At 33.7% G+C, this 23,257-nt stretch overlaps 1 protein-coding gene, 1 long non-coding RNA gene and 2 pseudogenes across 3 annotated transcripts in view; 3 read left to right on the top strand and 1 right to left on the bottom strand.

The window, feature by feature from the left end:
* Positions 1 to 1,222, top strand: part of LOC145725487 (uncharacterized) — a 37,234-nt gene extending 36,012 nt beyond the window's left edge. The window contains exon 2 of the long non-coding RNA XR_014177293.1: positions 1,097 to 1,222. This is a non-coding gene — a long non-coding RNA (uncharacterized LOC145725487). The remainder of the gene's footprint in view (positions 1 to 1,096) is intronic.
* Positions 1 to 10,894, bottom strand: part of hyd (E3 ubiquitin-protein ligase hyd) — a 71,920-nt gene extending 61,026 nt beyond the window's left edge. For both annotated transcript variants that reach the window (XM_081974265.1, XM_081974267.1), the window contains exons 1-7: positions 10,714 to 10,894; positions 6,026 to 6,223; positions 5,377 to 5,546; positions 5,119 to 5,276; positions 1,716 to 1,924; positions 1,480 to 1,658; positions 1,238 to 1,419 (exon numbers count right to left, since the gene is read on the bottom strand). In XM_081974265.1, coding sequence (XP_081830391.1) covers positions 1,238 to 1,419; positions 1,480 to 1,658; positions 1,716 to 1,924; positions 5,119 to 5,276; positions 5,377 to 5,546; positions 6,026 to 6,223; positions 10,714 to 10,775 — 1,158 coding nt within the window. In that variant the 5' untranslated portion in view covers positions 10,776 to 10,894. The remainder of the gene's footprint in view (positions 1 to 1,237; positions 1,420 to 1,479; positions 1,659 to 1,715; positions 1,925 to 5,118; positions 5,277 to 5,376; positions 5,547 to 6,025; positions 6,224 to 10,713) is intronic.
* Positions 10,895 to 15,007: 4,113 nt separating this feature from the next.
* On the top strand, positions 15,008 to 15,928 carry LOC145724590 (farnesol dehydrogenase pseudogene; annotated as a pseudogene).
* Positions 15,929 to 20,842: 4,914 nt separating this feature from the next.
* Positions 20,843 to 21,772, top strand: LOC145724591 (farnesol dehydrogenase pseudogene; annotated as a pseudogene).
* The last annotated feature ends 1,485 nt before the right edge of the window (positions 21,773 to 23,257 follow it).

The raw sequence follows: 23,257 nt of genomic DNA, 5'->3' as shown, positions 1-23,257 counted from the left end.
TTCAAACGACAGCTGTCAAATCCTGAGCTCATTCCCTCCAATATTTTGTTTGTGAGAATTTTTTAAAGTGAACAACTTTTGAGTTTTTTTAAAACATGGAAAAAAGTTATATTCGTGTGCTGATTAAACACTGTTTCCTGATGGGAAAAAACACCGTCCAAACAGAACAATGGCTTGAAAAATGTTACGGGGACTCTTCTCCATCGAAAACAACGATTTGTAGGTGGTTTGCTGATTTTAAACGCGGTCGTACAGACACAAATGACGCTGAACGGTCTGGACGCCCAAATTCGGCTGTTGATCCAGAAAACATAAAAAAAATCCACAAAATGATATTGTCTGATCGTAAACTGAAAGTGAGTGAGATAGCTGAGGCCTCAAAGATATCAGAAGGTAGTGTGTTAACAATTTTGCATGAACATTTGGGTATGCGAAAGCTGCTTTAGAAATGGGTGCCGCGAGTGCTCACTATTGACCAAAAACATCAACGAATTGATGATTCAGAGCGCTGTTTGGAGCTGTTTAACCGTAATAAAAAGGATTTTTTGCGTCGATATGTGACCATGGACGAAACCTGGATCCACCACTACACACCTGAATCAAAACGGCAGTCATCTGAGTGGACTGGACCCGGCGAAAGCCGTCCAAAGCGACCAAAAACGCAACAATCGGCTGGCAAGGTTATGACCTCTGTATTCTGGGATACACACGGTATATTGTTCATTGACTATTTGGAAAAGGGAAAAACAATCAACAGCGACTATTATTGTGCATTATTGGACCGATTGAAGGATGAAATCGCACTAAAACGGCCCCATATGAAGAAGAAAAAGATTCTCTTTCATCAAGACAATGCACCGTGTCACAAGTCCATAAAAACGAAGGTCAAATTCAACAAATTGGGAATTTTCGAAATTTGGGCTTCCCCACCCACCGTATAGTCCAGACCTGGCCCCCAGCGACTACTGGCTGTTTTCAGACCTCAAAAAAAATGCTCCAGGGAAAGAAATATCAATCAAATGAGGAAGTCATCGCTGAAACTGAAGCGTATTTTGAGGCCAAGGAAAAATCGTTCGATAAACATGGTATAGAAAAGTTGGAAAATCGTTGGAATGATTGTATCACTCTAGAAGGGAACTATATTGATGAATAAAGACGAATTTCATGAAAAATAATTGTTTTTCTTAGTTGGTCCCGGGACTTATTGAATGAAGTGTTATATTGTAGAGATACTCACTTCAGGATGTTTGTAGGGTTCATGTTCATTCCATTTCCATTGATAGAGCTGTCCATTAGAAGACAGTGCAATTAATTCGCTGTATAATGTAGCGATCTGGCAAAATCTAGGTGCTGGTTCTGGCCAAAATTCTAAGTCGTCTGATATCCAAATAGGACAAGCGCTATCTTTTTTCTTATTATCTTAACATTTGGAAATACACATTTTAATATCAATAAAAGCACGTAGTGTTAAGAGTTTACCCGAGTCCTTTTCGTACGGATTGTCCCTCAAAGCCGTCTCCAACCATTTACGAGGTCCAAAATACTGTCTATCGCGCCATCTTGAAAAATTCTCTCTGTCTCTGTCAGATCCAGTTCCCCCACCTGAAGGTGCGTCTCGGTCCGGTAATCTTCCGCTATTCCTTCCACCGCTGTTACGGCTAAAGCAAACATTACCGTAAACTTACAAAAATCTTATTTCACCTCTTCAAACTCACTTTCTAATGCCGGCATAGCCAAACATATCCTCTGAAAACATAGCATCAGCATCGATTATAACGGAATGATCAGAATGAAAACCACCATCGAGTAACGAAATTAAATCTTCAGGAACGTAAGAATCCGCAGCGTCATCGCCTTCTTCACCTTCCTCATCGTCTCGCGATAATAAATTGTTTACGGCTAAGTTCACGTCTAAGTTAGTCCTCTAAAAAGTGAAAAATGTCGTCAATTCCTCTTTTTGTCTAATTAACGATATTTTTGGATCTACCCTAGCTATGGAAAATTTCTTATAAAATGACAAGAAATCTTGAAACTTTGACTCAGATATTTTTTGGTTAAACGATAAAAGTCACCAGTGGCGGACATATCACAGGCAATGCGGGGCAGTGCCCGGGGCCCCAGGCACTGAACTTATACAATATAGTATTCTTTAAACTTTTGGTTTTGGTTTAAACTAGGAAACGAACCGTATCCTAGAGATGCTAATCAGGCAAATAGATGCTTTAGTGAATCTTTTTTTTATGAATACGAAATACGGTAAAGTACCACGTGTATGGCTCTGCTACTCTCAAATTCTTGACGCTGCGTACTGCGCTCCTTGTTGGTTGTTTTCATCTGGAAACAATTTGTCGATCTTGGCAGTAAAACTGAGATTTTCAGATATTTTAAAAGCTCTTACTGAGATTCAACTAAAATCTGTTAAGAAAGACGAAATTGTGGAAGCTTTGTCTCTAGAGAAAAAAATTACTAATTTTTAATTTATATTTCTTACTATTTTTTATATAAAATGTTTCATCAAATTAACGTGGCTTCAAAAATTTTACAAAAATATGATACTGATTTAAACCAAGCGACTGCAGTTTTAGGCGAAACTCATCATCTTACCTACTACTAAACCTACTTTAAAGTCTGAAGCCATGGATATGGCTGTTAAATGGGGTATTGCTCCGATATTTCATACGAAAAGACAAGTAAAAATTAAAAAACATTTTGACAAACTCGCTTCTGATCGTCGGACAGAGAATATTTTTAAGTAAATGTTTACAATTCGGTTATTGATGTAATTTCTAACCAACTGATCAACAGGATTTCCGCAATGCAGATCGTAAAAGAACCATTTACTTTATTAGAACCAACATTTTTAATTTCATCTAGTGAAGACGAAGTCTCGGAAGAATGTGGAAAATTACAAAGAAAATATCCGGAAATATTCACCTGTAGCTTCAGAAATCAGTTTCATTTGATACTTGATTTAATAAAAATGAAATATGAACTTAAAGAAAATATGTCAGTTCGCGGATTATTTGAACATATAATTAAAAATTATTCATATATGGAAGCAGACATTTCCGACGTTTATACTGTGTTCCTCTTGTTTTTCACTCTACCTGTTACGGTAGCTTCTTTAAAACAAAAGTTAAAACTAATTAAAAATTGTATGAGATCTACAATAAGTCAGGGACGACTTTGCCACTTGTCAGTTTTATCAATAGAATATAATATCGCATCTACTTTAGACATCAAAGAGGTAATAAATCAATTCGCAAATGCAAAAAAGAGCAATATAAAAATGTAATTTATAAAACTTTGTTATATTTTAAATGTAAAATTCCAGTTATTTCATTGTAATCATTTTTTTTTAAATCATTAAATGTTTTTCATATTAAGTAAGTAGATGTTTTTTATCATTAGTTTTGGAATGGGAAGGGGCCCACAATGATTTCTTGCCCTGGAGCCACTTTTGTGTTAGATCCGCTACTGAAAGTCACCCTAAACGTGATTAAACTTATCGTAACCCTGTATATCTCTGGAATTGTCTATTTTTGAACAGCAGCAGTGTAATTTCCTGTTAAAACCTTAAAGCATCATTCACATAAACTTTATGGCTATTGCAACGGTAAGATATGTGTACTGCTAAAGGTTAGGTACATTATAAACTAATGTACTGTTCACACTTGTATACTGCGGAACTAATAACTTAATAGTAGTGCAAAACCTATCTAGCTTTTAGCTTTTACTCTTAAGTTTTGCCACCTTAATACAACCAACCAATAAGGAGAGCCATTTCAGACGTTTGACACATGCGTATTTTTGTTGTCTGTTCAAAATTCGAAAATTTAAAAGAATGCTTTTTTGTATTTGTTTATGAATGTCTGTTCAGTTTGTACCTAATTATCTTTTTTGAAACAAATACTCGAAGTCTAGGGGATGGTTACTATTATTAGTATGACGTTTATGTCTTGTGTTTCTGAAATCCTAACCTAATTCCTATTTTCTAATTTTAATTTTGAATTTATTGTGAATGATGTCATTTGTCTACTGCTTGCAGTGCAGTTGCCATTAACAGTACAAATGCACTGCATGTTATGTGAATGTTACTTTACGCTTGCGCTTTTTGTATAGTAAGCTGTAAAGTAGACCATAACAAGCTGAATCGAATAACGTAATTATATACAGGGCGTCTCATTTGAAATAGTGCATTTTGTGGTATTTAAATGCACAGACAACGTAAATAACTCCTATCATTATTTATTCATACAAAACACCCACACTTAAAAGACTGCTAATAAGGCATTTGTCTAGTTTGGAAATGGGTACCTCTTGGGGTACCTATAACATTATAATATAGTCCAACGTAGTCCTAAGGGACATAAATAGACTCAAAAAAATGTCATTTGTGTAAGCTAGAACAACACCAGAACCGATCTTTGTTGGTTTTGAGACGTAAGGCACCAATTTGGAGTAAATAGACTCAAAAATGTCATTTGGGTACATTAGAAGAAATTCAATCATTCCGATTTTTAGACGTAAGGCACCAACTGGGAAAAATGATTACAAAAGAGAGCAATTTACTGTTCAATATAGTCTTAAGTGCCATAAATAGACTGAAAAATGTCATTTGTGTGAGCTAGAACTCCTATAAACTATTGATTTAATACATTATAATGACGTAATAGTACAACTACTGGTTTGATCCTGAAAAAACCAATATGCACAAAGACCACTACAGATTTAGATTTTATAATGTTGCAGAAAGAAAGTAGAGTTAATCATATTTAAAAAAATGATATCAATGTCAAAAATATTCTAGGGAAAAATGTCAAAATTCCATGGATAAGGTAGATCCAAAAAGATCATGAACAGAAACACATTGACTTATCAATAAAATAAATTATCTTATTTTATAAATAAGTTGATATGTAGAAGTGATTTACTGCTAATTAAACCCTACAGTTTTTGGTAAACTTGTCATCTCAATATGCTCATTCATAATCCAATTTTAAATGTCAGTCTTTTAAATTACCCAAGTGATGCTCATTTAGTTTGTATTCTACTGACATTTAAAAAATTGTAGTATTTAACTACTAGTTCATCTAAAAATACATAAGACAACCTCACCTGCAACTCTCTAATAATCAAATTTCGGCTTTTCCCTTGCAAAACTACTTGGGCTTGAGATACTAATTCTTCTGGAACATAAGGAGCTGGAACGGTCACCATTGGCCGGGCAGTACCAGAAGTTGAGGTGCCTATTATCACCGGAGCACCACGACTGCCTATTTTAACAAAAAAAGGAAAAATTTGATACAAACAAAAACTTAAATAAATTATTAGTACACTTTTTTGTATAATCATAAGAATGTTCAAATAACTTACTTCCATTAGTACTTCCTCTATTTGTTCTTTGACCTGGGATCAGTCTAGTATTTGCCCGACCACGGCAACCCCGCCCGCTGCCTGTGGGTTTTCCTCCAGGCCCATTTCCTGATCCGGAACCGCTGCCAGAGCCTCCGCCAGCACCTCCAGAGCTGCGCAACAACCAAGATCTTTGGTTGTCGGGTAAAATTTATTGTCAAATGATATGTGCGAGAAAAATATTCAACATGATAGTTGTGGTGAAAAGTTTTGTTTATTTCAGGTTTGATAAAAATAAAATTAGCAACAAATCAAAAATAGTGCAAATGAAAAATCCGGATAAACTCATAATTAGAAAACATATGGTAATGGTTGGAAAAGAAAGTATTTCAGAAAACACCTAGTAAGCTAACATAAAAGAAACTTGCTATCCATTTCTTTTAGTTGGCTTACAATTCACATACATAAACAGTTTATTAAGCAACTAGAAAATATAGTTTTACTGGTCAACTTCCTGAATTGAAATTAATTTCTAAAATAAGTACATAAATACAAAATCCAATCAAAATCTGTTATAGCAAAACAAGGAGAGAAACAAAATTTTACTGAATAACACACTAGATCTAAAAGATCTTTCCAAAATAGATTGCAATTATTATTATTCTATTACCTTTTAGAATCATTTTTACTCAAATCCAATCGTTCAGGTAGAATATTATATGATAGCCGGCAAACTCGTCCGTCTTCCAAGAGCAATGCAATGCATGTAGAACCAAGACATATTCTTTTAACGCCTACATGCAAATTTGACAATGCTGGATGGAGATTGTGACCTAGCCGATTAATTCTATCCGCCACTTCTTTTAGCCTGAAAAAAAAACATATTTTTTCAAAACCAAGACAGAAATGCAATGCTTCCTGCAACAAGATGACTGACAAGGATACAAAGTAAATCATGGTAAGAACCAATAGCAAACAAAAATATAATTGAAAGATTTGGGGAAATGGGAAAACAGTGTGGTGGAAACAAAGTGGACTTTGTAGGAGTCTTTTGGCAAAACGTTGATTTTTTAAATAGTAAGCCGCTGCATAACCCCGAATCATGACACCAAATAAAAGAGGTTTCAAGAAATATGACATACCTATAACTCAAAATAAACAAATTTTACAGGAAACCTGTTGAAAAGTGACATTGTGGTTTCTATTAGCCTTTAGCCTGTTTTTTCCATAAAAGTGTGAGGTTTTATGATACGATTTTAATTAAAAATAAATATTTGTTTGCCTTTGCCTTATGCTGCTATTCCTGTGTACCAGTAAAATGTCAAACAACTGAAAAAGCTAAGTGACCATAATATATCTTTGACTGCACTATTTCTGGATTTTCATAAAAACCTGAATTAACAAAAAGTAATAGAAATTGGCATACATAATTACTGAATAATCTCCAAAAAGTTTTTCACAGCAATATTCTTCTTAAAAGAGTGTTTACCTAATGTTGCATCCAGCTTAAACCACTTTCACATAACAAAATGACGTTTTAAGCAATATTTATAATTAGAAATTTATACACTTGCAAGGCAATATTGCAAGTCTAATTTAACAATCAAAAAAATCTTGTGATCAGCAAAACACTCTTAATATATCAGGTTAATTTTTAGTTTTAACTTAAAATGTATTCTAAATGAATTATTAAAAAACTCACCTAATTAAATATTAACCCTTTCACTCCTGAACTGTCTGAGCTATATTAATTTTGTTTCTACTTTAGAAAATGTGTTAAATGAGATGAAATGACATTACTAAACATTAATAACAACCACTTGAGCTAATTTAATTTTTATCTTAAATTTTGATTTTTTTAATAATTTTACATTTAACAATAATTGTTAACAACAACACCAATACAATACAACACACAAAAAATACACCCACATGCTTATAATGTTATGCAAATAAACGGCATAACATAATGTGTCAGTAATTATTATATATTTTTCAGTGAAATCCTGAATAAAATTAGTCACCAACTGACTTATTATGTTTAGTGGACCTAATCGGGTCTGCAAAATGTAATCTTAATTGTTTTTGAAAATGTTTATCACTGAATTTATTGTAGACCTTCTGTTTTGACTGATAAAGTTTCTTAAAACCTGACAAATAAAGACTGAATAAAAGGCAGTTTTGATTTGTTATTTAATGTTTTAGAGTTTTTGGTTTATCAATAATACAATTATAAAAGTAAGTGTCATAAATCTCAGAAGTTTTGTTTCAAAACCTGTAAGAAAATTGTGTTAAACTGTAATTCTTGCAGATTCTAGACAAATTTTTAGAGTTTTGACAGATATCACGTTGTTTTTGGAGCATAATTTAGCTAGGCAGTCATGAAACTGTCATAAATCTCAGAAACACTTGTTACAAATACTGCAAGAAAATTGCATGTAAAACTTTATTGTACTGAGAAAATGACTGTTTTAAGCACATTTTTGAAATCCTCATTAAATTTCCTATCCAATAACCTGATAAGCACTACAAAATTTGGTACAGTCAGGAAGAGAAGCATGGTCAAAGTTTGAGCTACCAGAAACACAGTTTAAAAAGACAGTCAGGGACAAAACTGCCTGTAAAACCAACTTGATGTGAGAAAATGACTGTTTTAAGCACATTTTTGGAATCTTTATTAAATTTCCTATCCAATAAGCTGAAGAGCACTACAAAATTTGGTACAGTCAGGGAGAAAAGCGGTGTCAAAGTTTGAACTACCAGAAACACAGTTTAAAAAGACAGTCAGGGACAAAACTGCCTGTAAAACCCACTTGAAGTGAGAAAATGACTATTTTAAGCACATTTTTGGAATCCTCATTAATTTCCTATCCAATAACCTGAAAAACACTACAAAATTTGGTACAGCCAGGAAGAGAAGCATGGTCAAAGTTTGAACTACCAGAAACACAGTTTGAAAAGACAGTCAGGGACAAAACTGCCTGTAAAACCCACTTGAAGTGAGAAAATTACTGTTTTAAGCACAATTTTGGAATCTTCATTAAATTTTCTATCCAATAAGCTGAAGAACACTACAAAATTTGGTACAGTCAGGGAGAAAAGCGGTGTCAAAGTTTGAACTGTCAGAAACACAGTTTAAAAAGACAGTCAGGGAGAAAACTGCCTGTAAAACCCAGTTGAAGTGAGAAAATGACTGTTTTAAGCACATTTTTGGAATCCTCATTAAATTTTCTATCCAATAACCTGAAAACACCACAAAATTTGGTACAGTCAGAGAGAAAAGCGGTGTCAAAGTTTGAACTGTCAGAAACACAGTTTAAAAAGACAGTCAGGGACAACACTGCCTGTAAAACCCACTTGAAGTGAGAAAATGACTGTTTTAAGCACATTTTTGGAATCCTCATTAAATTTCCCATTCAATAACCTGAAAAACACTACAAAATTTGGTACAGTCAGGAAGAGAAGCATGGTCAAAGTTTGAACTACCAGAAACACAGTTTGAAAAGACAGTCAGGGACAAAACTGCCTGTAAAACCCACTTGAAGTGAGAAAATGACTGTTTTAAGTACATTTTTGAAATCCTCATTAAATCTCCTATCCAACAACCTGAAAACACTACAAAATTTGATACAGTCAGGAAGAAAAGCAGTGTCAAAGTTTGAACTGCCAGAAACACAGTATTTGTAATTTGTAATTTACCAGTCACATTTTCCTGGTGAAGACTATTTAGTTTAACTTTTTACTTTTCTAATTTTAAATAGTTTTATTGATTTGAGGCACATCACACCATCATCAGGATTAGATGACAAAACCCACATGGATTGGTTGGACAATTGTTATTTGGTAATTGTTGAAAAATGACAATTACAACGAATACAGTTTGGAGCTTTCATTAAAACCCCATAAGAAAATAACTGTTCTACACACAATCTTCCCAGATTGACGACTCTCTCAAGTAGAAAACTTCACAGGAAGGAAATAAATGCAAATAAGTAGAGGGGTTGCCTCTTTTGCAGGTCATTTTAGTCAATAATCGCATTTTTTACTGGCAAAAGTGGTGCAAAACACTGAGAAAACTAATGTAGGTACTTATTTCCTCCTGTTCTATCAAATGTTATTTTCTTGGTCATTTTCTAAGCTAATTATTTCTACTTCAAATTCAAAATTGATTACAAAGAAACAGTTGCAATTACAAATATTATAGTGCAAAATAATTATTAAATAACTTATATTTAAACAAAACAAATAACTTATATTTTTGTTTTTATTTTTATAACTTATACTTGTATTTGATTAATTTGAGCATATGTTATGTCGAGTGTTATGTTGAATGAGTATAAAAGTCACTAAATTTGAATTTTTCACAAAGAATGAGGACAAATTCCTAACCTCACAAATAGTTAAAACTGAAAATTCCCAAAAAAATTTAAGGCCACAATTTTGCCCAACCCTACTTAATTCCACCTAATGTTTACAATATTTACCCAGTATACACTAGTTTACTAGCATACTTTAGTAATTGCTTAAGATTTTTGAAATTAAATTGTCCAACAGTGTGTGTTGAGGGAGGTGCATAGCACATTGTTTGAGTTGGTCTTGTGAGGGTGAGAAGAGAGGGTTTATTATAGTCCAGTTATTGGGCTCACCCAGAATATTAAAAATGATTTCTTAATATTCTAAATTGAAATTTAACTTAAAAAAAAATGTAGCATATAAACACCAAAACAATGCTGCAACAGTTAAGTACTTGAAACAGCATTTAAGGGTCCACACCCTAGAACCCTACCCATCTTTCATTGATGAAGGTATTGTCAAGCTGCAATTTTAACTGCATACAAACAAAACAATCCATGTTAACATTGTTAATCTTTAACTAAGCTTTTTGGGAATATGTCAATAGGATAGCTTGAAAAAAAACATTCAAATGTAGGCACTAAAGTATAATCAGTAAAATCTAGGCAGAACTACAAATCAATTTTCAAAAGTACATGGGAAAAATACTTGGTACTTTCAGTTTTTTTCCATTATTTGAAAAGACTCATGTATTCTGTATAGCCAGTATATCTATATAATAGCATGGGAGAGACTACAGAATAGAAGTTAAAATGCAATTTAATTACTGGATACTTATAGGAAATAAGGATGGCAATTGATGTTAATAAAGCAATGTGACTAGTTCACAACATTTGGTAAAAATGACTCAAAATTACGACAAAGAAATTACAACACATTGCTATATCCATAAATAGGTTTGTTCTTTGTAATCTCCTGATCTAAACGACAGAAAAACGAAAATGGAGGAAGACGTCCACCATGATCACAAATATTACATTAGCGATTTTACTTCGACAAACTTACCTATCGTTGAACTGTTCATCCGTGCCGGGTATGGGATGTACCACATATTGTAAGGAACTCATTTTACAGAAATTATTCACAAATTATAAGCGAAAATCAGCGTTCTAACGTCCATGCACATTTCGACTGCCCTTTCATAAAAAGAAACATGCAGCCATATTGAACTGTCGTAACATTCGGCCAATGTCGGTAAACGAAATGAACCGAAATTTACCAACCTTTGTCGGTAAAGAAGATATCGCAAATGACAGTAGTGACATTAGGACGGAGTGCACTCAAATCTGGGCAGTTATCGACGCATTTGTTGTTCGATATCGATATCACTAGGAAGAAGGGATACTGGAGAGGTTTGGTTTTTTTTCTTAGCATATGTTTTAAATTATTATAGCTAATTCAATTTTTACTGCTTTAAAAAGTGTATTTATTTTTGTTTGTGTTTATTTGCGATTTTGTTTACTGAACGGTGGTTTGCTGCAAAAAAGAAGTTTATTTTAAAATGCACTAAGGCATATAAACAATATGTCTCATTAGGCCTCTTGAAGATGTAGAAATATTGAAAAAATACCAGAGAAAATCAAAGTGTTAAATATTAACTAAATTTCTGGAATTGGAAATCGCTTTAGTTAAAAAAAGCAGTTTGGTGCACACGCTGTCACTTTTTGCTTTGTAACTCCTTAAGGATGCTCTTAAGCTCTTATTCCTTAATACAGTCTTGTAGAAGATGAAATTTCCTACAAATTTCCTTACTTACACTTTTCTGTAACTCCTCAAATAACAGAGCTGGTGCCTGTAACTCCTTAAAGAGGCCCCCAAGTAACGTAATGGTTTTCAATCATCGAATTTTATTTTAAAGGTCACGTGACTATTTTCATTTTGAACTGCTATTTTGACAACCACGTGACACCTTGTGATAAAATGATTTTCGATTTAAAATTTAACGTCAAAATATTATTATTATGTTTTTTATAAAGACAACTTTCACGTGACTATTTTCAATGGTCAAATTTAATTTTAACAGTCACGTAACCCTTTTTTAATATCAAAACGGAATCCTGAAAGTCACGTGATTGTTTTAAATAGCAAAATATTATTTAAAGGGTCACGTGACCGTTTTTCAGTTTTTAATTGCTATTTTAAAAATCACTTGACTCCTTTTAAGGTGCGACTGGTCACGTGACGATTTTCAAATCATCAAATTTATTTTCAAAGGTCTGGTGTCATTTTTTTAACGTCAAAACGGAATTCTAAACGTCACGTGATTTTGTTACAATGAAAATGGTCACGTGACGATTTTCAGTCATCAAATTTTGTTTTGAACGTTTTGTGGTTCTTTTTCAACTTTAAAAGGATGTCCTAAAGGTCACGTGAGTGGTTTAAATGTCAAATATATTATTTGAACGGTCACGTAACCGTTTTGAACTTCAAACTGATGTTTTTTAAAGACACGTAACTCTTTTAAGATTAAAAATTAAATTCATAATGTCACGGGACAGTTTCAAATGTCAAAATGTCATTTGAAAGGTCACGTGACCGTATTTCAGTTTTAATTGCAATTTTAAAAATCACTTGATTCATTTTAAGGTGCAAATGGTCACGTGACGATTTTCAAATCATCAAATTTATTTTCAAAGGTCTAGTGTCTTTTTTTACGTCAAAACGGAATCCTAAAAGTAACGTGACTTTTTTACAGTGAAAATGGTCACGTGACAATTTCCAGTCATCAGATTATTTTGTTTTGAAGGTTTTGTGTGAATTCTAAAGGTCACGTGAGTAGTTTAAATGTCAATATATTTGTTGAACGATCACGTAACCGTTTCGAAGTTGAAACTGATTTTTTTTAAAGACACGTGACTCCTTTTAAGGTAAAAACGGTAACGTGACTATTTTCAATCATGAAATTTAATTCTAAAGGTCACGTAACTCTTTTAAGATTAAAAATGAAATTTAAAATGTCACGGGACAGTTTTAAATGTCAAAATGTGATTTGAAAGGTCACGTGACCGTTTTTCAGTGTTTAATTGCTATTTTAAAAATCACTTGATTCATTTTAAGGTGCAAATGGTCACGTGACGATTTTCAAAGATCTAAGTGGCTCTTTTTTTACGTCAAAACGGAATCTTAAAAATCACGTGATTTTTTACAGTGAGAATGATCACGTGACGATTTTCAGTCATCAAATTTTGTTTTGAACGTTTTGTGGTTCTTTTTTGACTTTAAAAGGATATCCTAAAGGTCACGTGACTAGTTTAAATGTCAATATATTATTTGAACGGTCACGTGACCGTTTCGAACTTCAAATGTTTTTTAAAGACACGTGTGTGACTGCTTTTAAGGTCAAAACTGTAACGTGACGATTTTCAAAGGTCTAAGTGGCTTAATTTTTACGTCAAAACGGAATCTTAAAAATCACGTGATTTTTTTACAGTGAAAATGGTCACGTGACGATTTTCAGTCATCAAATTTTGTTTTGAACGTTTTGTGGTTCTTTTTTGACTTTAAAAGGATATCCTAAAGGTCACGTGACTAGTTTAAATGTCAATATATTATTTGAACGGTCACGTGACCGTTTCGAAGTTCAAATGTTTTTTAAAGACACGTGTGTGACTCCTTTTAAGGTAAAAACTGTAACGTGACTATTTTCAATCATCAAATTTAATTCTAAAGGTCACGTAACACTTTTAAAATTAAAAATTAAGTTCATAATGTCACGGGACAGTTTCAAATGTCAAAATGTCATTTGAAAGGTCACGTGACCGTTTTTCAGTGCTTAATTGCTATTTTAAAAATCACTTGACTCCTTTTAAGGTGAAACTGGTCACGTGACGATTTTCAAATCATCAAATTTATTTTCAAAGGTCTAGTGTCTTGTTTTTAACGTCAAAACGGAATCCTAAAAGTCACGTGACTTTTTTACAGTGAAAATGGTCACGTGACAATTTTCAGTCATCAAATTACTTTGTTTTGAAGGTTTTGTGTGAATTCTAAAGGTCACGTGAGTAGTTTAAATGTCAATATATTTGTTGAACGATCACGTAACCGTTTCGAAGTTGAAACTGATTTTTTTTAAAGACACGTGACTCCTTTTAAGGTAAAAACTGTAACGTGACTATTTTCAATCATCAAATTTAATTCTAAAGGTCTAGCAGTCTCTCTTTTTTAACGTCAAAACGGAGTCCTAAAAGTCACGTGACTTTTTTACAGTGAAAATGGTCACGTGACAATTTTCAGTCATCAAATTTAGTTAGGTTTTGTGTGAATTCTAAAGGTCACGTGAGTAGTTTAAATGTCAATATATTATTTGAACGGTCACGTGACCGTTTCGAAGTTCAAATGTTTTTTAAAGACACGTGTGACTCCTTTTAAGGTAAAAACTGTAACGTGACTATTTTCAATCATCAAATTTAATTCTAAAGCTCACGTAGCTCTTTTAAAATTAAAAATTAAGTTCATAATGTTACGGGACACTTTTAAATGTCAAAATGTTTGTTGTAAAAATTTCAGTTTTAATTGCAATTTTAAAAATCACTTGATTCATTTTAAGGTGCAAATGGTCACGTGACGATTTTCAAATCATCAAATTTATTTTCAAAGGTCTAGTGTCTTAAAAATGTGTCTCTAAATCTTAAAAGCCACGTGACTTTTTTTAAATTGAAAATGATCACGTGACGACCGTTTTTTTTACTTTTAAACTGATACACTGAATCACATACACATTTTTAAGATTATTTGAATGCATGCTTATGCTTTCAACCAAGAAACGCAATGTCATACATTAGTAACAAATATTTAATAAACAATTTGAAGTGTGGATAATGCGGATAAACTAACTACCATTTAACTGCGATAAGTGGGATATTATTTTAAATTATATAAGAAACGTTATCATTAAACTGTGTACAATTGTAATCATAGAATCTGTTTCAAAAAGTGTTGGCATTTTAATATAATTGTCCTTGAGGAATAAGTTTTTTAAATAAATTTGCATGACAAAAGTATATTCTAAGAACTAAACACTAACACTAAACAGAAGGTTTATTGGCAGGCAGCAGAACTTCAAAATCAACTAAGACAAGTTTTGCGCCAGAATGATGAACACCAGGAACATCAGAAGTTCTAAGATGCTGAATGCTGTCTTTTTCGTCAAAATAAACCTCCTTATTCCTTTCACTGATTCAGTTGGATAACCATCATATTCTGTACTAAATTTATGAAAGTGAATACTATTTTGGAACAAGTTATAGGTTACGGTAATATGTTTCCGTAAACTATTTTTAGTTCAGTCAACTTAGTATTTGAAGTACAGTTTAGATTGGTCTACGGATCAGTACACACATTAACGCTTAAACTTGATTATACTATTTTCTCAAATATGTCTTATAGTTTGAGTTTAGACAAATATGTCGGAAAAGTGGCTGTAGTGACTGGTGCCTCTGCTGGTATAGGAAAAGCCATAGTTGAAGATCTGACCAAACACGGTTTGGTCGTGGTGGCAGTTGCCAGAAGACTGGAACTACTCGAAAAACTTGCCAATCAATTGAGTACAGAAAAAGGCAAAGTGCATCCCTTCAAATGTGATTTAACCAACCAAGAGGAGATTTTAACCACATTCAAGAAAATCACTACCGAAGTTGGTCCAATTCACATTCTGGTCAACAACGCTGGAATGGTACTCGCAACCACCATTATAGATGGAGATATCGAAAAATGGAAATCCATCATCAATACCAACCTTCTAGCACCTACTATATGCACCAGAGAAGCTATTTCCAACATGAAGTCAAACAACACCAAAGGGCATATCATCAATATAAATAGCGTGGCTGCACATATGGTACCCGATATACCATGGATTAATATTTACGCTGCAACCAAACATGGTCTTAAAGCGTTAACGGAAACTGTTAGACTCGAGATTAATAGGGAAAAATTGCCCATTAAAATAACTAGTATCAGTCCTGGGGCTGTAAACACTGAGTTTTTGGATGCCGCTTTTAAGGACAACCCCTCCACCCCACCTACTCTAGCAAATGACAGACCTGCATTAACTGGTGATGACGTGGCTGCTGCAACCACTTATGTTCTATCTACTCCTGATCATGTTAATGTAAAAGAACTTACCTTATATCCTCAAGGAGTTTTGTTTTAGCTTATTAATGATAACCTAAATGGTATACTAACGTATGTATGTAATAAAAAAAATTGTGAATTAAGAGTACCTACTTATACAGGGTTTTACTAGCTCAACCATGGGGATCTCGGTTACTTGAAGAGATACAAAGTCGGTTAAATCAGGGCAAATATGCGCATTTTCAAGCTTTGTAAGATGTCGTTTTAAAAATTACAAAATTCCGACTACTTCCGGAATTATCTGGAAAAAAGCATAATTTTGGAAAAACGTTTTGAAGAGATAAATAAAAATGACTGACACATCGTCACAGCCACTTTTTCTGCTCTACAAGATGGCGGAGTCAAATTTAAAATCCGACGTTTCGATTGTCCGAAACCATCATCAGCTTTGTTTTTTCATATATGGGCGCCATCTTGAATTTTTGCATTTTTAGATTCAGCTTTTTTTTCTGGTTAAGATGGTGTATCACATGTTAACATTGGGACTTGCAGTTTGGAGGAAATTTGAAAAATACGATCTTTGCAAAGAGCAGTTTTGCCAAGTCAAAATATTTAATGGCGGTAGAATAATCAGTCAAAAAACGGTAGATCAAAACATATTCATTCATACTTCAAAAATACAGATTTTTCATTTTTTCATTAATATTAGTTTTTTTAAGTTTTGACATTAGTGACAGATATCACGTGGTTTTAAAAGATAATTTAGCTAGGCAGTCACGTGACCAATGTCAAAAATCATAAATCTCAAAAACACTCTTTATATGAAGTATTGCAAGAAAACGTTTCTAATCCCTGATTTTTGCAACTTTCGAGCATGGTTTGACAGTTTTGACGTTAGTGACAGTTGTCACGTGATTGTAGAACACTATTTAGCCGGACGGTCACGTGATAATTAATTGTGAAAATAACTGTCATAAATCTCAGAAACACGTTTTATATCAAATACTGCAAGAAAATGTTTCTAAATCCTGATTTTTACAACTTTTGAGCACAGTTTGACAGTTTTGACGTTAGTGACAGTTGTCACGTGATTTCAGAAGACGATTTAGCTAGACTATGAAGTGACAATTGTCAAAATAACTGTCATACATCTCAGAAACACGTTTTATATCAAATACTACAAGAAAATGTTTTTAAATCCTGATTTTTGCAACTTTTGAGCATGGGTTTGACAGTTTTGACGTTAGTGACAGTTGTCACATGATTGTAGAACACTATTTAGCTAGACGGTCACGTGATAATTGTCAAAATAACTGTCATAAATCCCAGAGTCACGTTTTATATCTAATACTGCAAGAAAATGTTTCTAAATCCTGATTTTTACAACTTTTGAGCACAGTTTGACAGTTTTGACATTAGTGGCAGTTGTTACGTGATTGTAGAACACTATTTAGTTAGACGGTCAAGTGATAATTGTCAAAATAACTGTCATAAATCCCAGAGTCACGTTTTATATCTAATACTGCAAGAAAATGTTTCTAAATCCTGATTTTTGCAACTTTTGAGCATGGGTTTGAGAGTTTTGACGAGAGTAACAGTTGTCACGTGATTGTACAACACTATTTAGCTAGAAGGTCACGTGATAATTGTCAAAATAACTGTCATAAATCCCAGAGTCACGTTTTATATCTAATACTGCAAGAAAATGTTTCTAAATCCTGATTTTTACAACTTTTGAGCACAGTTTGACAGTTTTGACATTAGTGGCAGTTGTTACGTAATTTCAGAAGACGATTTAGCTAGACTATGAAGTGACAATTGTCAAAATAACTGTCATACATCTCAGAAACACGTTTTATATCAAATACTACAAGAAAATGTTTTTAAATCCTGATTTTTGCAACTTTTGAGCATGGGTTTGACAGTTTTGACGTTAGTGACAGTTGTCACGTGATTGTAGACCACTATTTAGCTAGACGGTCACGTGATAATTGTGAAAATTACTGTCATAAATCCCAAAGACACGTTTTATATCAAATACTGCAAGAAAATGTTTCTAAATCCTGATTTTTACAACTTTTGAGCACAGTTTGACAGTTTTGACATTAGTGGCAGTTGTTACGTAATTGTAGAACATTATTTAGCTAGACGGTCACGTGATAATTGTCAAAATAACTGTCATAAATTCCAGAGACACGTTTTATATCTAATACTGCAAGAAAATGTTTCTAAATCCTGATTTTTGCAACTTTTGAGCATGAGTTTGACAGTTTTGACGTTAGTGACAGTTGTCACGTGATTGTAGAACACTATTTAGCTAGACGGTCACGTGACAATTGTCAAAATAACTGTCATAAATCTCAAAGACACGTTTTATATCTAATACTGCAAGAAAATGTTTCTAAATCCTGATTTTTACAACTTTTGAGCACAGTTTGACAGTTTTGACATTAGTGGCAGTTGTTACGTGATTTCAGAAGACAATTTAGCTAGACTATGGAGTGACAATTGTCAAAATAACTGTCATACATCTCAGAAACACGTATCATATCACATACTACAAAAAAACGTTTTAAAATCCTGATTTTTCCAACTTTTGAGCATGAGGTTAGTGACAGTTGTCACGTGATTGTAGAACGCTATTTAGCTAGACGGTCACGCGATAATTGTCAAAATAACTGTCATAAATCTCAGAAACACGTTTTATATCTAATACTGCAAGAAAACGTTTCTAAACCCTGATTTTTTACAGTTTTGACGTTAGCGACAGTTGTCACGTGATTGTATAACACTATTTAGCTAGACGCTCACGTAATAATTGGCAAAATAACTGTTATATATCTCAGAAACACGTTTTATATCAAATACTGCAAGAAAACGTTTTAAAATCCTGATTTTTCCAACTTTTGAGCATAGGTTTGCCAGTTTTGACGTTAGTGACAGTTGTCACGTGATTGTAGAACACTATTTAGTTAGACGGTCACGTGACAATTGGCAAAATAACTGTCATAAATCTCAGAAATACGTTTTATATCAAATACTGCAAGAGAACGTTATTAAATCCTGATTTTTGCAACTTTTGAGCATGGTTTGACAATTTTGACGTTATTGACAGTCGTCACGTGATTTCATCACGTCACGTCACAAGACTATTTAGCTAGACTATGAAGTGACAATTGTCAAAATCATTGTTAAATCTCAGAAAATCGTCTTGTTTCGAAAACTGTGTTAAAATGTAATTCTTGCAAATTCTAGTAAAATTTCGACAATTCTGACAATAGTGACAGATATCACGTGGTTTTAGAGAATAATTTGGAGTAAGAAAATGACTGTTTTAAACGCATTTTTAGAATCTTAATTAAATTTCCTATTCAATAACTTGAAAAAGTATATGAAAAGTTTCACAACCAACATAATGGCAGTATCGTAATTAAAAACGGTAGATTGTATACAAAAATTAGGAGAACGGTAGGAGAACGGTAGGAGAACGGTAGGAGAACTATAAAAACGGTAGATATACCGTTTTAACGGTAGACCTGGCAACATTGGCAAAGAGAACCTTGTAAATAACGGTACATATGACGTTGTTTTGATAAACAAATTATTGACACTCCAACTGGATGCACCTGAATTTATTAATTCGGTGTAATATTATTATTAAAATGCGCTTTTCAAGCGAAAAAAAAACGAGATATGCTAGAAAGGTATTGCGCATCGCATAGAAATGTACAAATTACTTCAGGAACATACCTACAGCGGTATCCAGAAAAACAACAACCTGCGCAAATTTACTTTCTGGTATTTCATCGAAATTTGGCAGAGTTTGGAGCATTTTCTAAGCCTAGAAGACGTGTTAATAGACAAAATGTTAATGAAGCGGACATTTTACGAGCGGTGAGTAACACTTTCAGAAAAGTAACTCACTTAAGTTTGGCACAGATTAAACAGCACAGAAATTTCCATTAGGTCCAAGATAATCCATCTACATCGACAAGGGCTGTAGCAGAAGAAATTCACACATCTCACCAGTCAATTTGGAGAGTCTTACAAAACTATGGCCCCTTCAAAATTCACATATCCCAAGTGTCCCCCAAGTGTCCCCCAAGTGTTGCATCCAGGAGATGCTGAACGGCGAGTAGCATTTTGTAGAAGTGTTAGTTAGTCGAGGTATCTCCGATAGCAAACTGCCCAAAAGTCCGACCGGATGCGACAATAAATTGTAAGGTGCCAAAGTTTAACGGGGAAACTTCGTGGGAGTTATACAGGAAGCAGTTTGAGGCTGCCTCCGTGGCTAATGGGTGGACCGAACATCAAAAAGCCTCGGAGTTGGTTCTGGCACTACGTGGTAAAGCTCTCGAAATACTCCAGAACATCCCGGAGTGTGAACAAGGAGATTTCTACTATTCCCTTGCAAACGCGCTGGAATTAAGATACGGGAATAAATACTTGACCCAGGTATACCAGAGCCAATTGAAGAGTCGAGCCCAAGGGCGACCGTTTTTTTACTTTTAAACTGATACACTGAAAACGCAATGTCATACATTAGTAACAAATATTTAATAAACAATAATTAGTGTGGATAATGCAGATAAAGTAACTACCATTTAACTGCGATAAGTGGTCGGGATATTATTTTAAATTATATAAGAAACGTTATCATTAAACTGAGTACAATTGTAATCATAATCTGTTTCAAAAAGTGTTGGCATTTTAATATAATTGTCCTTGAGAAATAATTTTTTTAAATAAATTTGCATGACAAAAGTATATTCTAAGAACTAAACACTAACACTAAACAGAAGGTTTATTTGCAGGCAGCAACATCAGAACTTCAAAATCAACTAAGACAAGTTTTGCGCCAGAATGATGAACATCAGAAGTTGTAAGATGCTGAATGCTGTCTTTTTTGTCAAAATAAACAAAACTGAGTCCTTATTCCTTTCACTGATTCAGTTGGATAACCATCATATTCTGTACTAAATTTATGAAAGTGAATACTGTTTTGGAACAAGTTATAGGTTACGGTAATATGTTTCCGTAAACTATTTTTAGTTCAGTCAACTTAGTATTTGAAGTACAGTTTAGATTGGTCTACGGATCAGTACACACATTAACGCTTAAACTTGATTATACTATTTTCTCAAATATGTCTTATAGTTTGAGTTTAGACAAATATGTCGGAAAAGTGGCTGTAGTGACTGGTGCTTCTGCTGGTATAGGAAAAGCCATAGTTGAAGATCTGACCAAACACGGTTTGGTCGTGGTGGCAGTTGCCAGAAGACTGGAACTACTCGAAAAACTTGCCAATCAATTGAGTACAGAAAAAGGCAAAGTGCATCCCTTCAAATGTGATTTAACTAACCAAGAGAAGATTTTAACCACATTCAAGAAAATCACTACCGAAGTTGGTCCAATTCACATTTTGGTTAACAACGCTGGAATGGTACTCGCAACCACCATAATAGATGGAGATATCGAAAAATGGAAATCCAGCATCAATACCAACCTTCTAGCACCTACTATATGCACCAGAGAAGCTATTTCCAACATGAAGTCAAACAACACCAAAGGGCATATCATCAATATAAATAGCGCGGCTGCACATATGGTACCCGATGTACCATGGCTTAATATTTACGCTGCAACCAAACATGGTCTTAAAGCGTTAACGGAAACTGTTAGACTCGAGATTAATAGGGAAAAATTGCCTATTAAAATAACTAGTATCAGTCCTGGGGCTGTAAACACTGAGTTTTTGGATGCCGCTTTTAAGGACAACCCCTCCACCCCACCTACTCTAGCAAATGACAGACCTGCATTAACTGGTGATGACGTGGCTGCTGCAACCACTTATGTTCTATCTACTCCTGATCATGTTAATGTAAAAGAACTTACCTTATATCCTCAAGGAGTTTTGTTTTAGCTTATTAATGATAACCTAAATGGTATACTAACGTATGTATGTAATAAAAAAAATTGTGAATTAAGAGTACCTACTTATACAGGGTTTTACGAGCTCAGCCATGGGGATCTCGGTTACTTGAAGAGGTACAAAGTCGGTTAAATTAGGGCAAATATGCGCATTTTCGAGCTTTGTAAGATGTCGTTTTAAAAATTACAAAATTCCGACTACTTTCGGAATTATCTGGAAAAAAGCCAAATTTTAGAAAAACGTTTTGAAGAGACAAATAAAAATGACTGACACATCGTCACAGCCACTTTTTCTGCTCTACAAGATGGCGGAGTCAAATTTAAAATCCGACGTTTCGATTCTCCGAAACCATCATCAGCTTTGTTTTTTCATATATGGGCGCCATTTTGGATTTTTGCATTTTTAGAATCAGCTTTTTTTTCTGGTTAAGATGGTGTATCACATGTTAACATTGGGACTTGCAGTTTGGAGGAAATTTGAAAAATACGATCTTTGCAAAGAGCAGTTTTGCCAAGTCAAAATATTTAATGGCGGTAGAATAATCAGTCAAAAAACGGTAGATCAAAACATATTCATTCATACTTCAAAAATACAGATTTTTCATTTTTTCATTAATATTAGTTTTTTTAAGTTTTGACATTAGTGACAGATATCACGTGGTTTTAAAAGATAATTTAGCTAGGCAGTCACGTGACCAATGTCAAAAATCATAAATCTCAAAAACACTCTTTATATGAAGTACTGCAAGAAAACGTTTCTAATCCCTGATTTTTGCAACTTTAGAGCATGGTTTGACAGTTTTGACGTTAGTGGCAGTTGTCACGTGATTGTAGAACACTATTTAGCTAGACGGTCACGTGATAATTGTTAAAATAACTGTCATAAATCTCAGAAACACGTTTTATATCAAATACTGCAAGAAAATGGTTCTAAATCCTGATTTTTACAACTTGTGAGCACAGTTTGACAGTTTTGACATTAGTGGCAGTTGTTACGTGATTTCAGAAGACGATTTAGCTAGACTATGAAGTGACAATTGTCAAAATAACTGTCATACATCTCAGAAACACGTTTTATATCAAATACTACAAGAAAATGTTTTTAAATCCTAATTTTTGCAACTTTTGAGCATGGGTTTGACAATGTTGACGTTAGTGACAGTTGTCACGTGATTGTACAACACTATTTAGCTACACGGTCACGTGGTAATTGTCAAAATAACTGTCATAAATCTCAGAAACACGTTTTATATCAAATACTACAAGAAAACGATTTTAAATCCTGATTTTTGCAACTTTTGAGCATGGGTTTGACAGTTTTGATGAGAGTGACAGTTGTCACGTGATTGTACAACACTATTTAGCTAGACGGTCACGCGATAATTGTCAAAATAACTGTCGTAAATCTCAGAAACACGTTTTATATCTAATACTGCAAGAAAACGTTTCTAAACCCTGATTTTTGACAGTTTTGAGGTTAGTGACAGTTGTCACGTGATTGTATAACACTATTTCGCTAGACGGTCACGTGATAATTGGCAGAATA

This window comes from Ips typographus, linkage group LG2 (genome assembly GCF_016097725.1).
Source record: "Ips typographus isolate SLU linkage group LG2, UJ_Ityp_2.0, whole genome shotgun sequence".
Classification (NCBI taxonomy): domain Eukaryota; kingdom Metazoa; phylum Arthropoda; class Insecta; order Coleoptera; family Curculionidae; genus Ips; species Ips typographus.
This window is presented reverse-complemented; position numbering and strand designations above follow the sequence as displayed.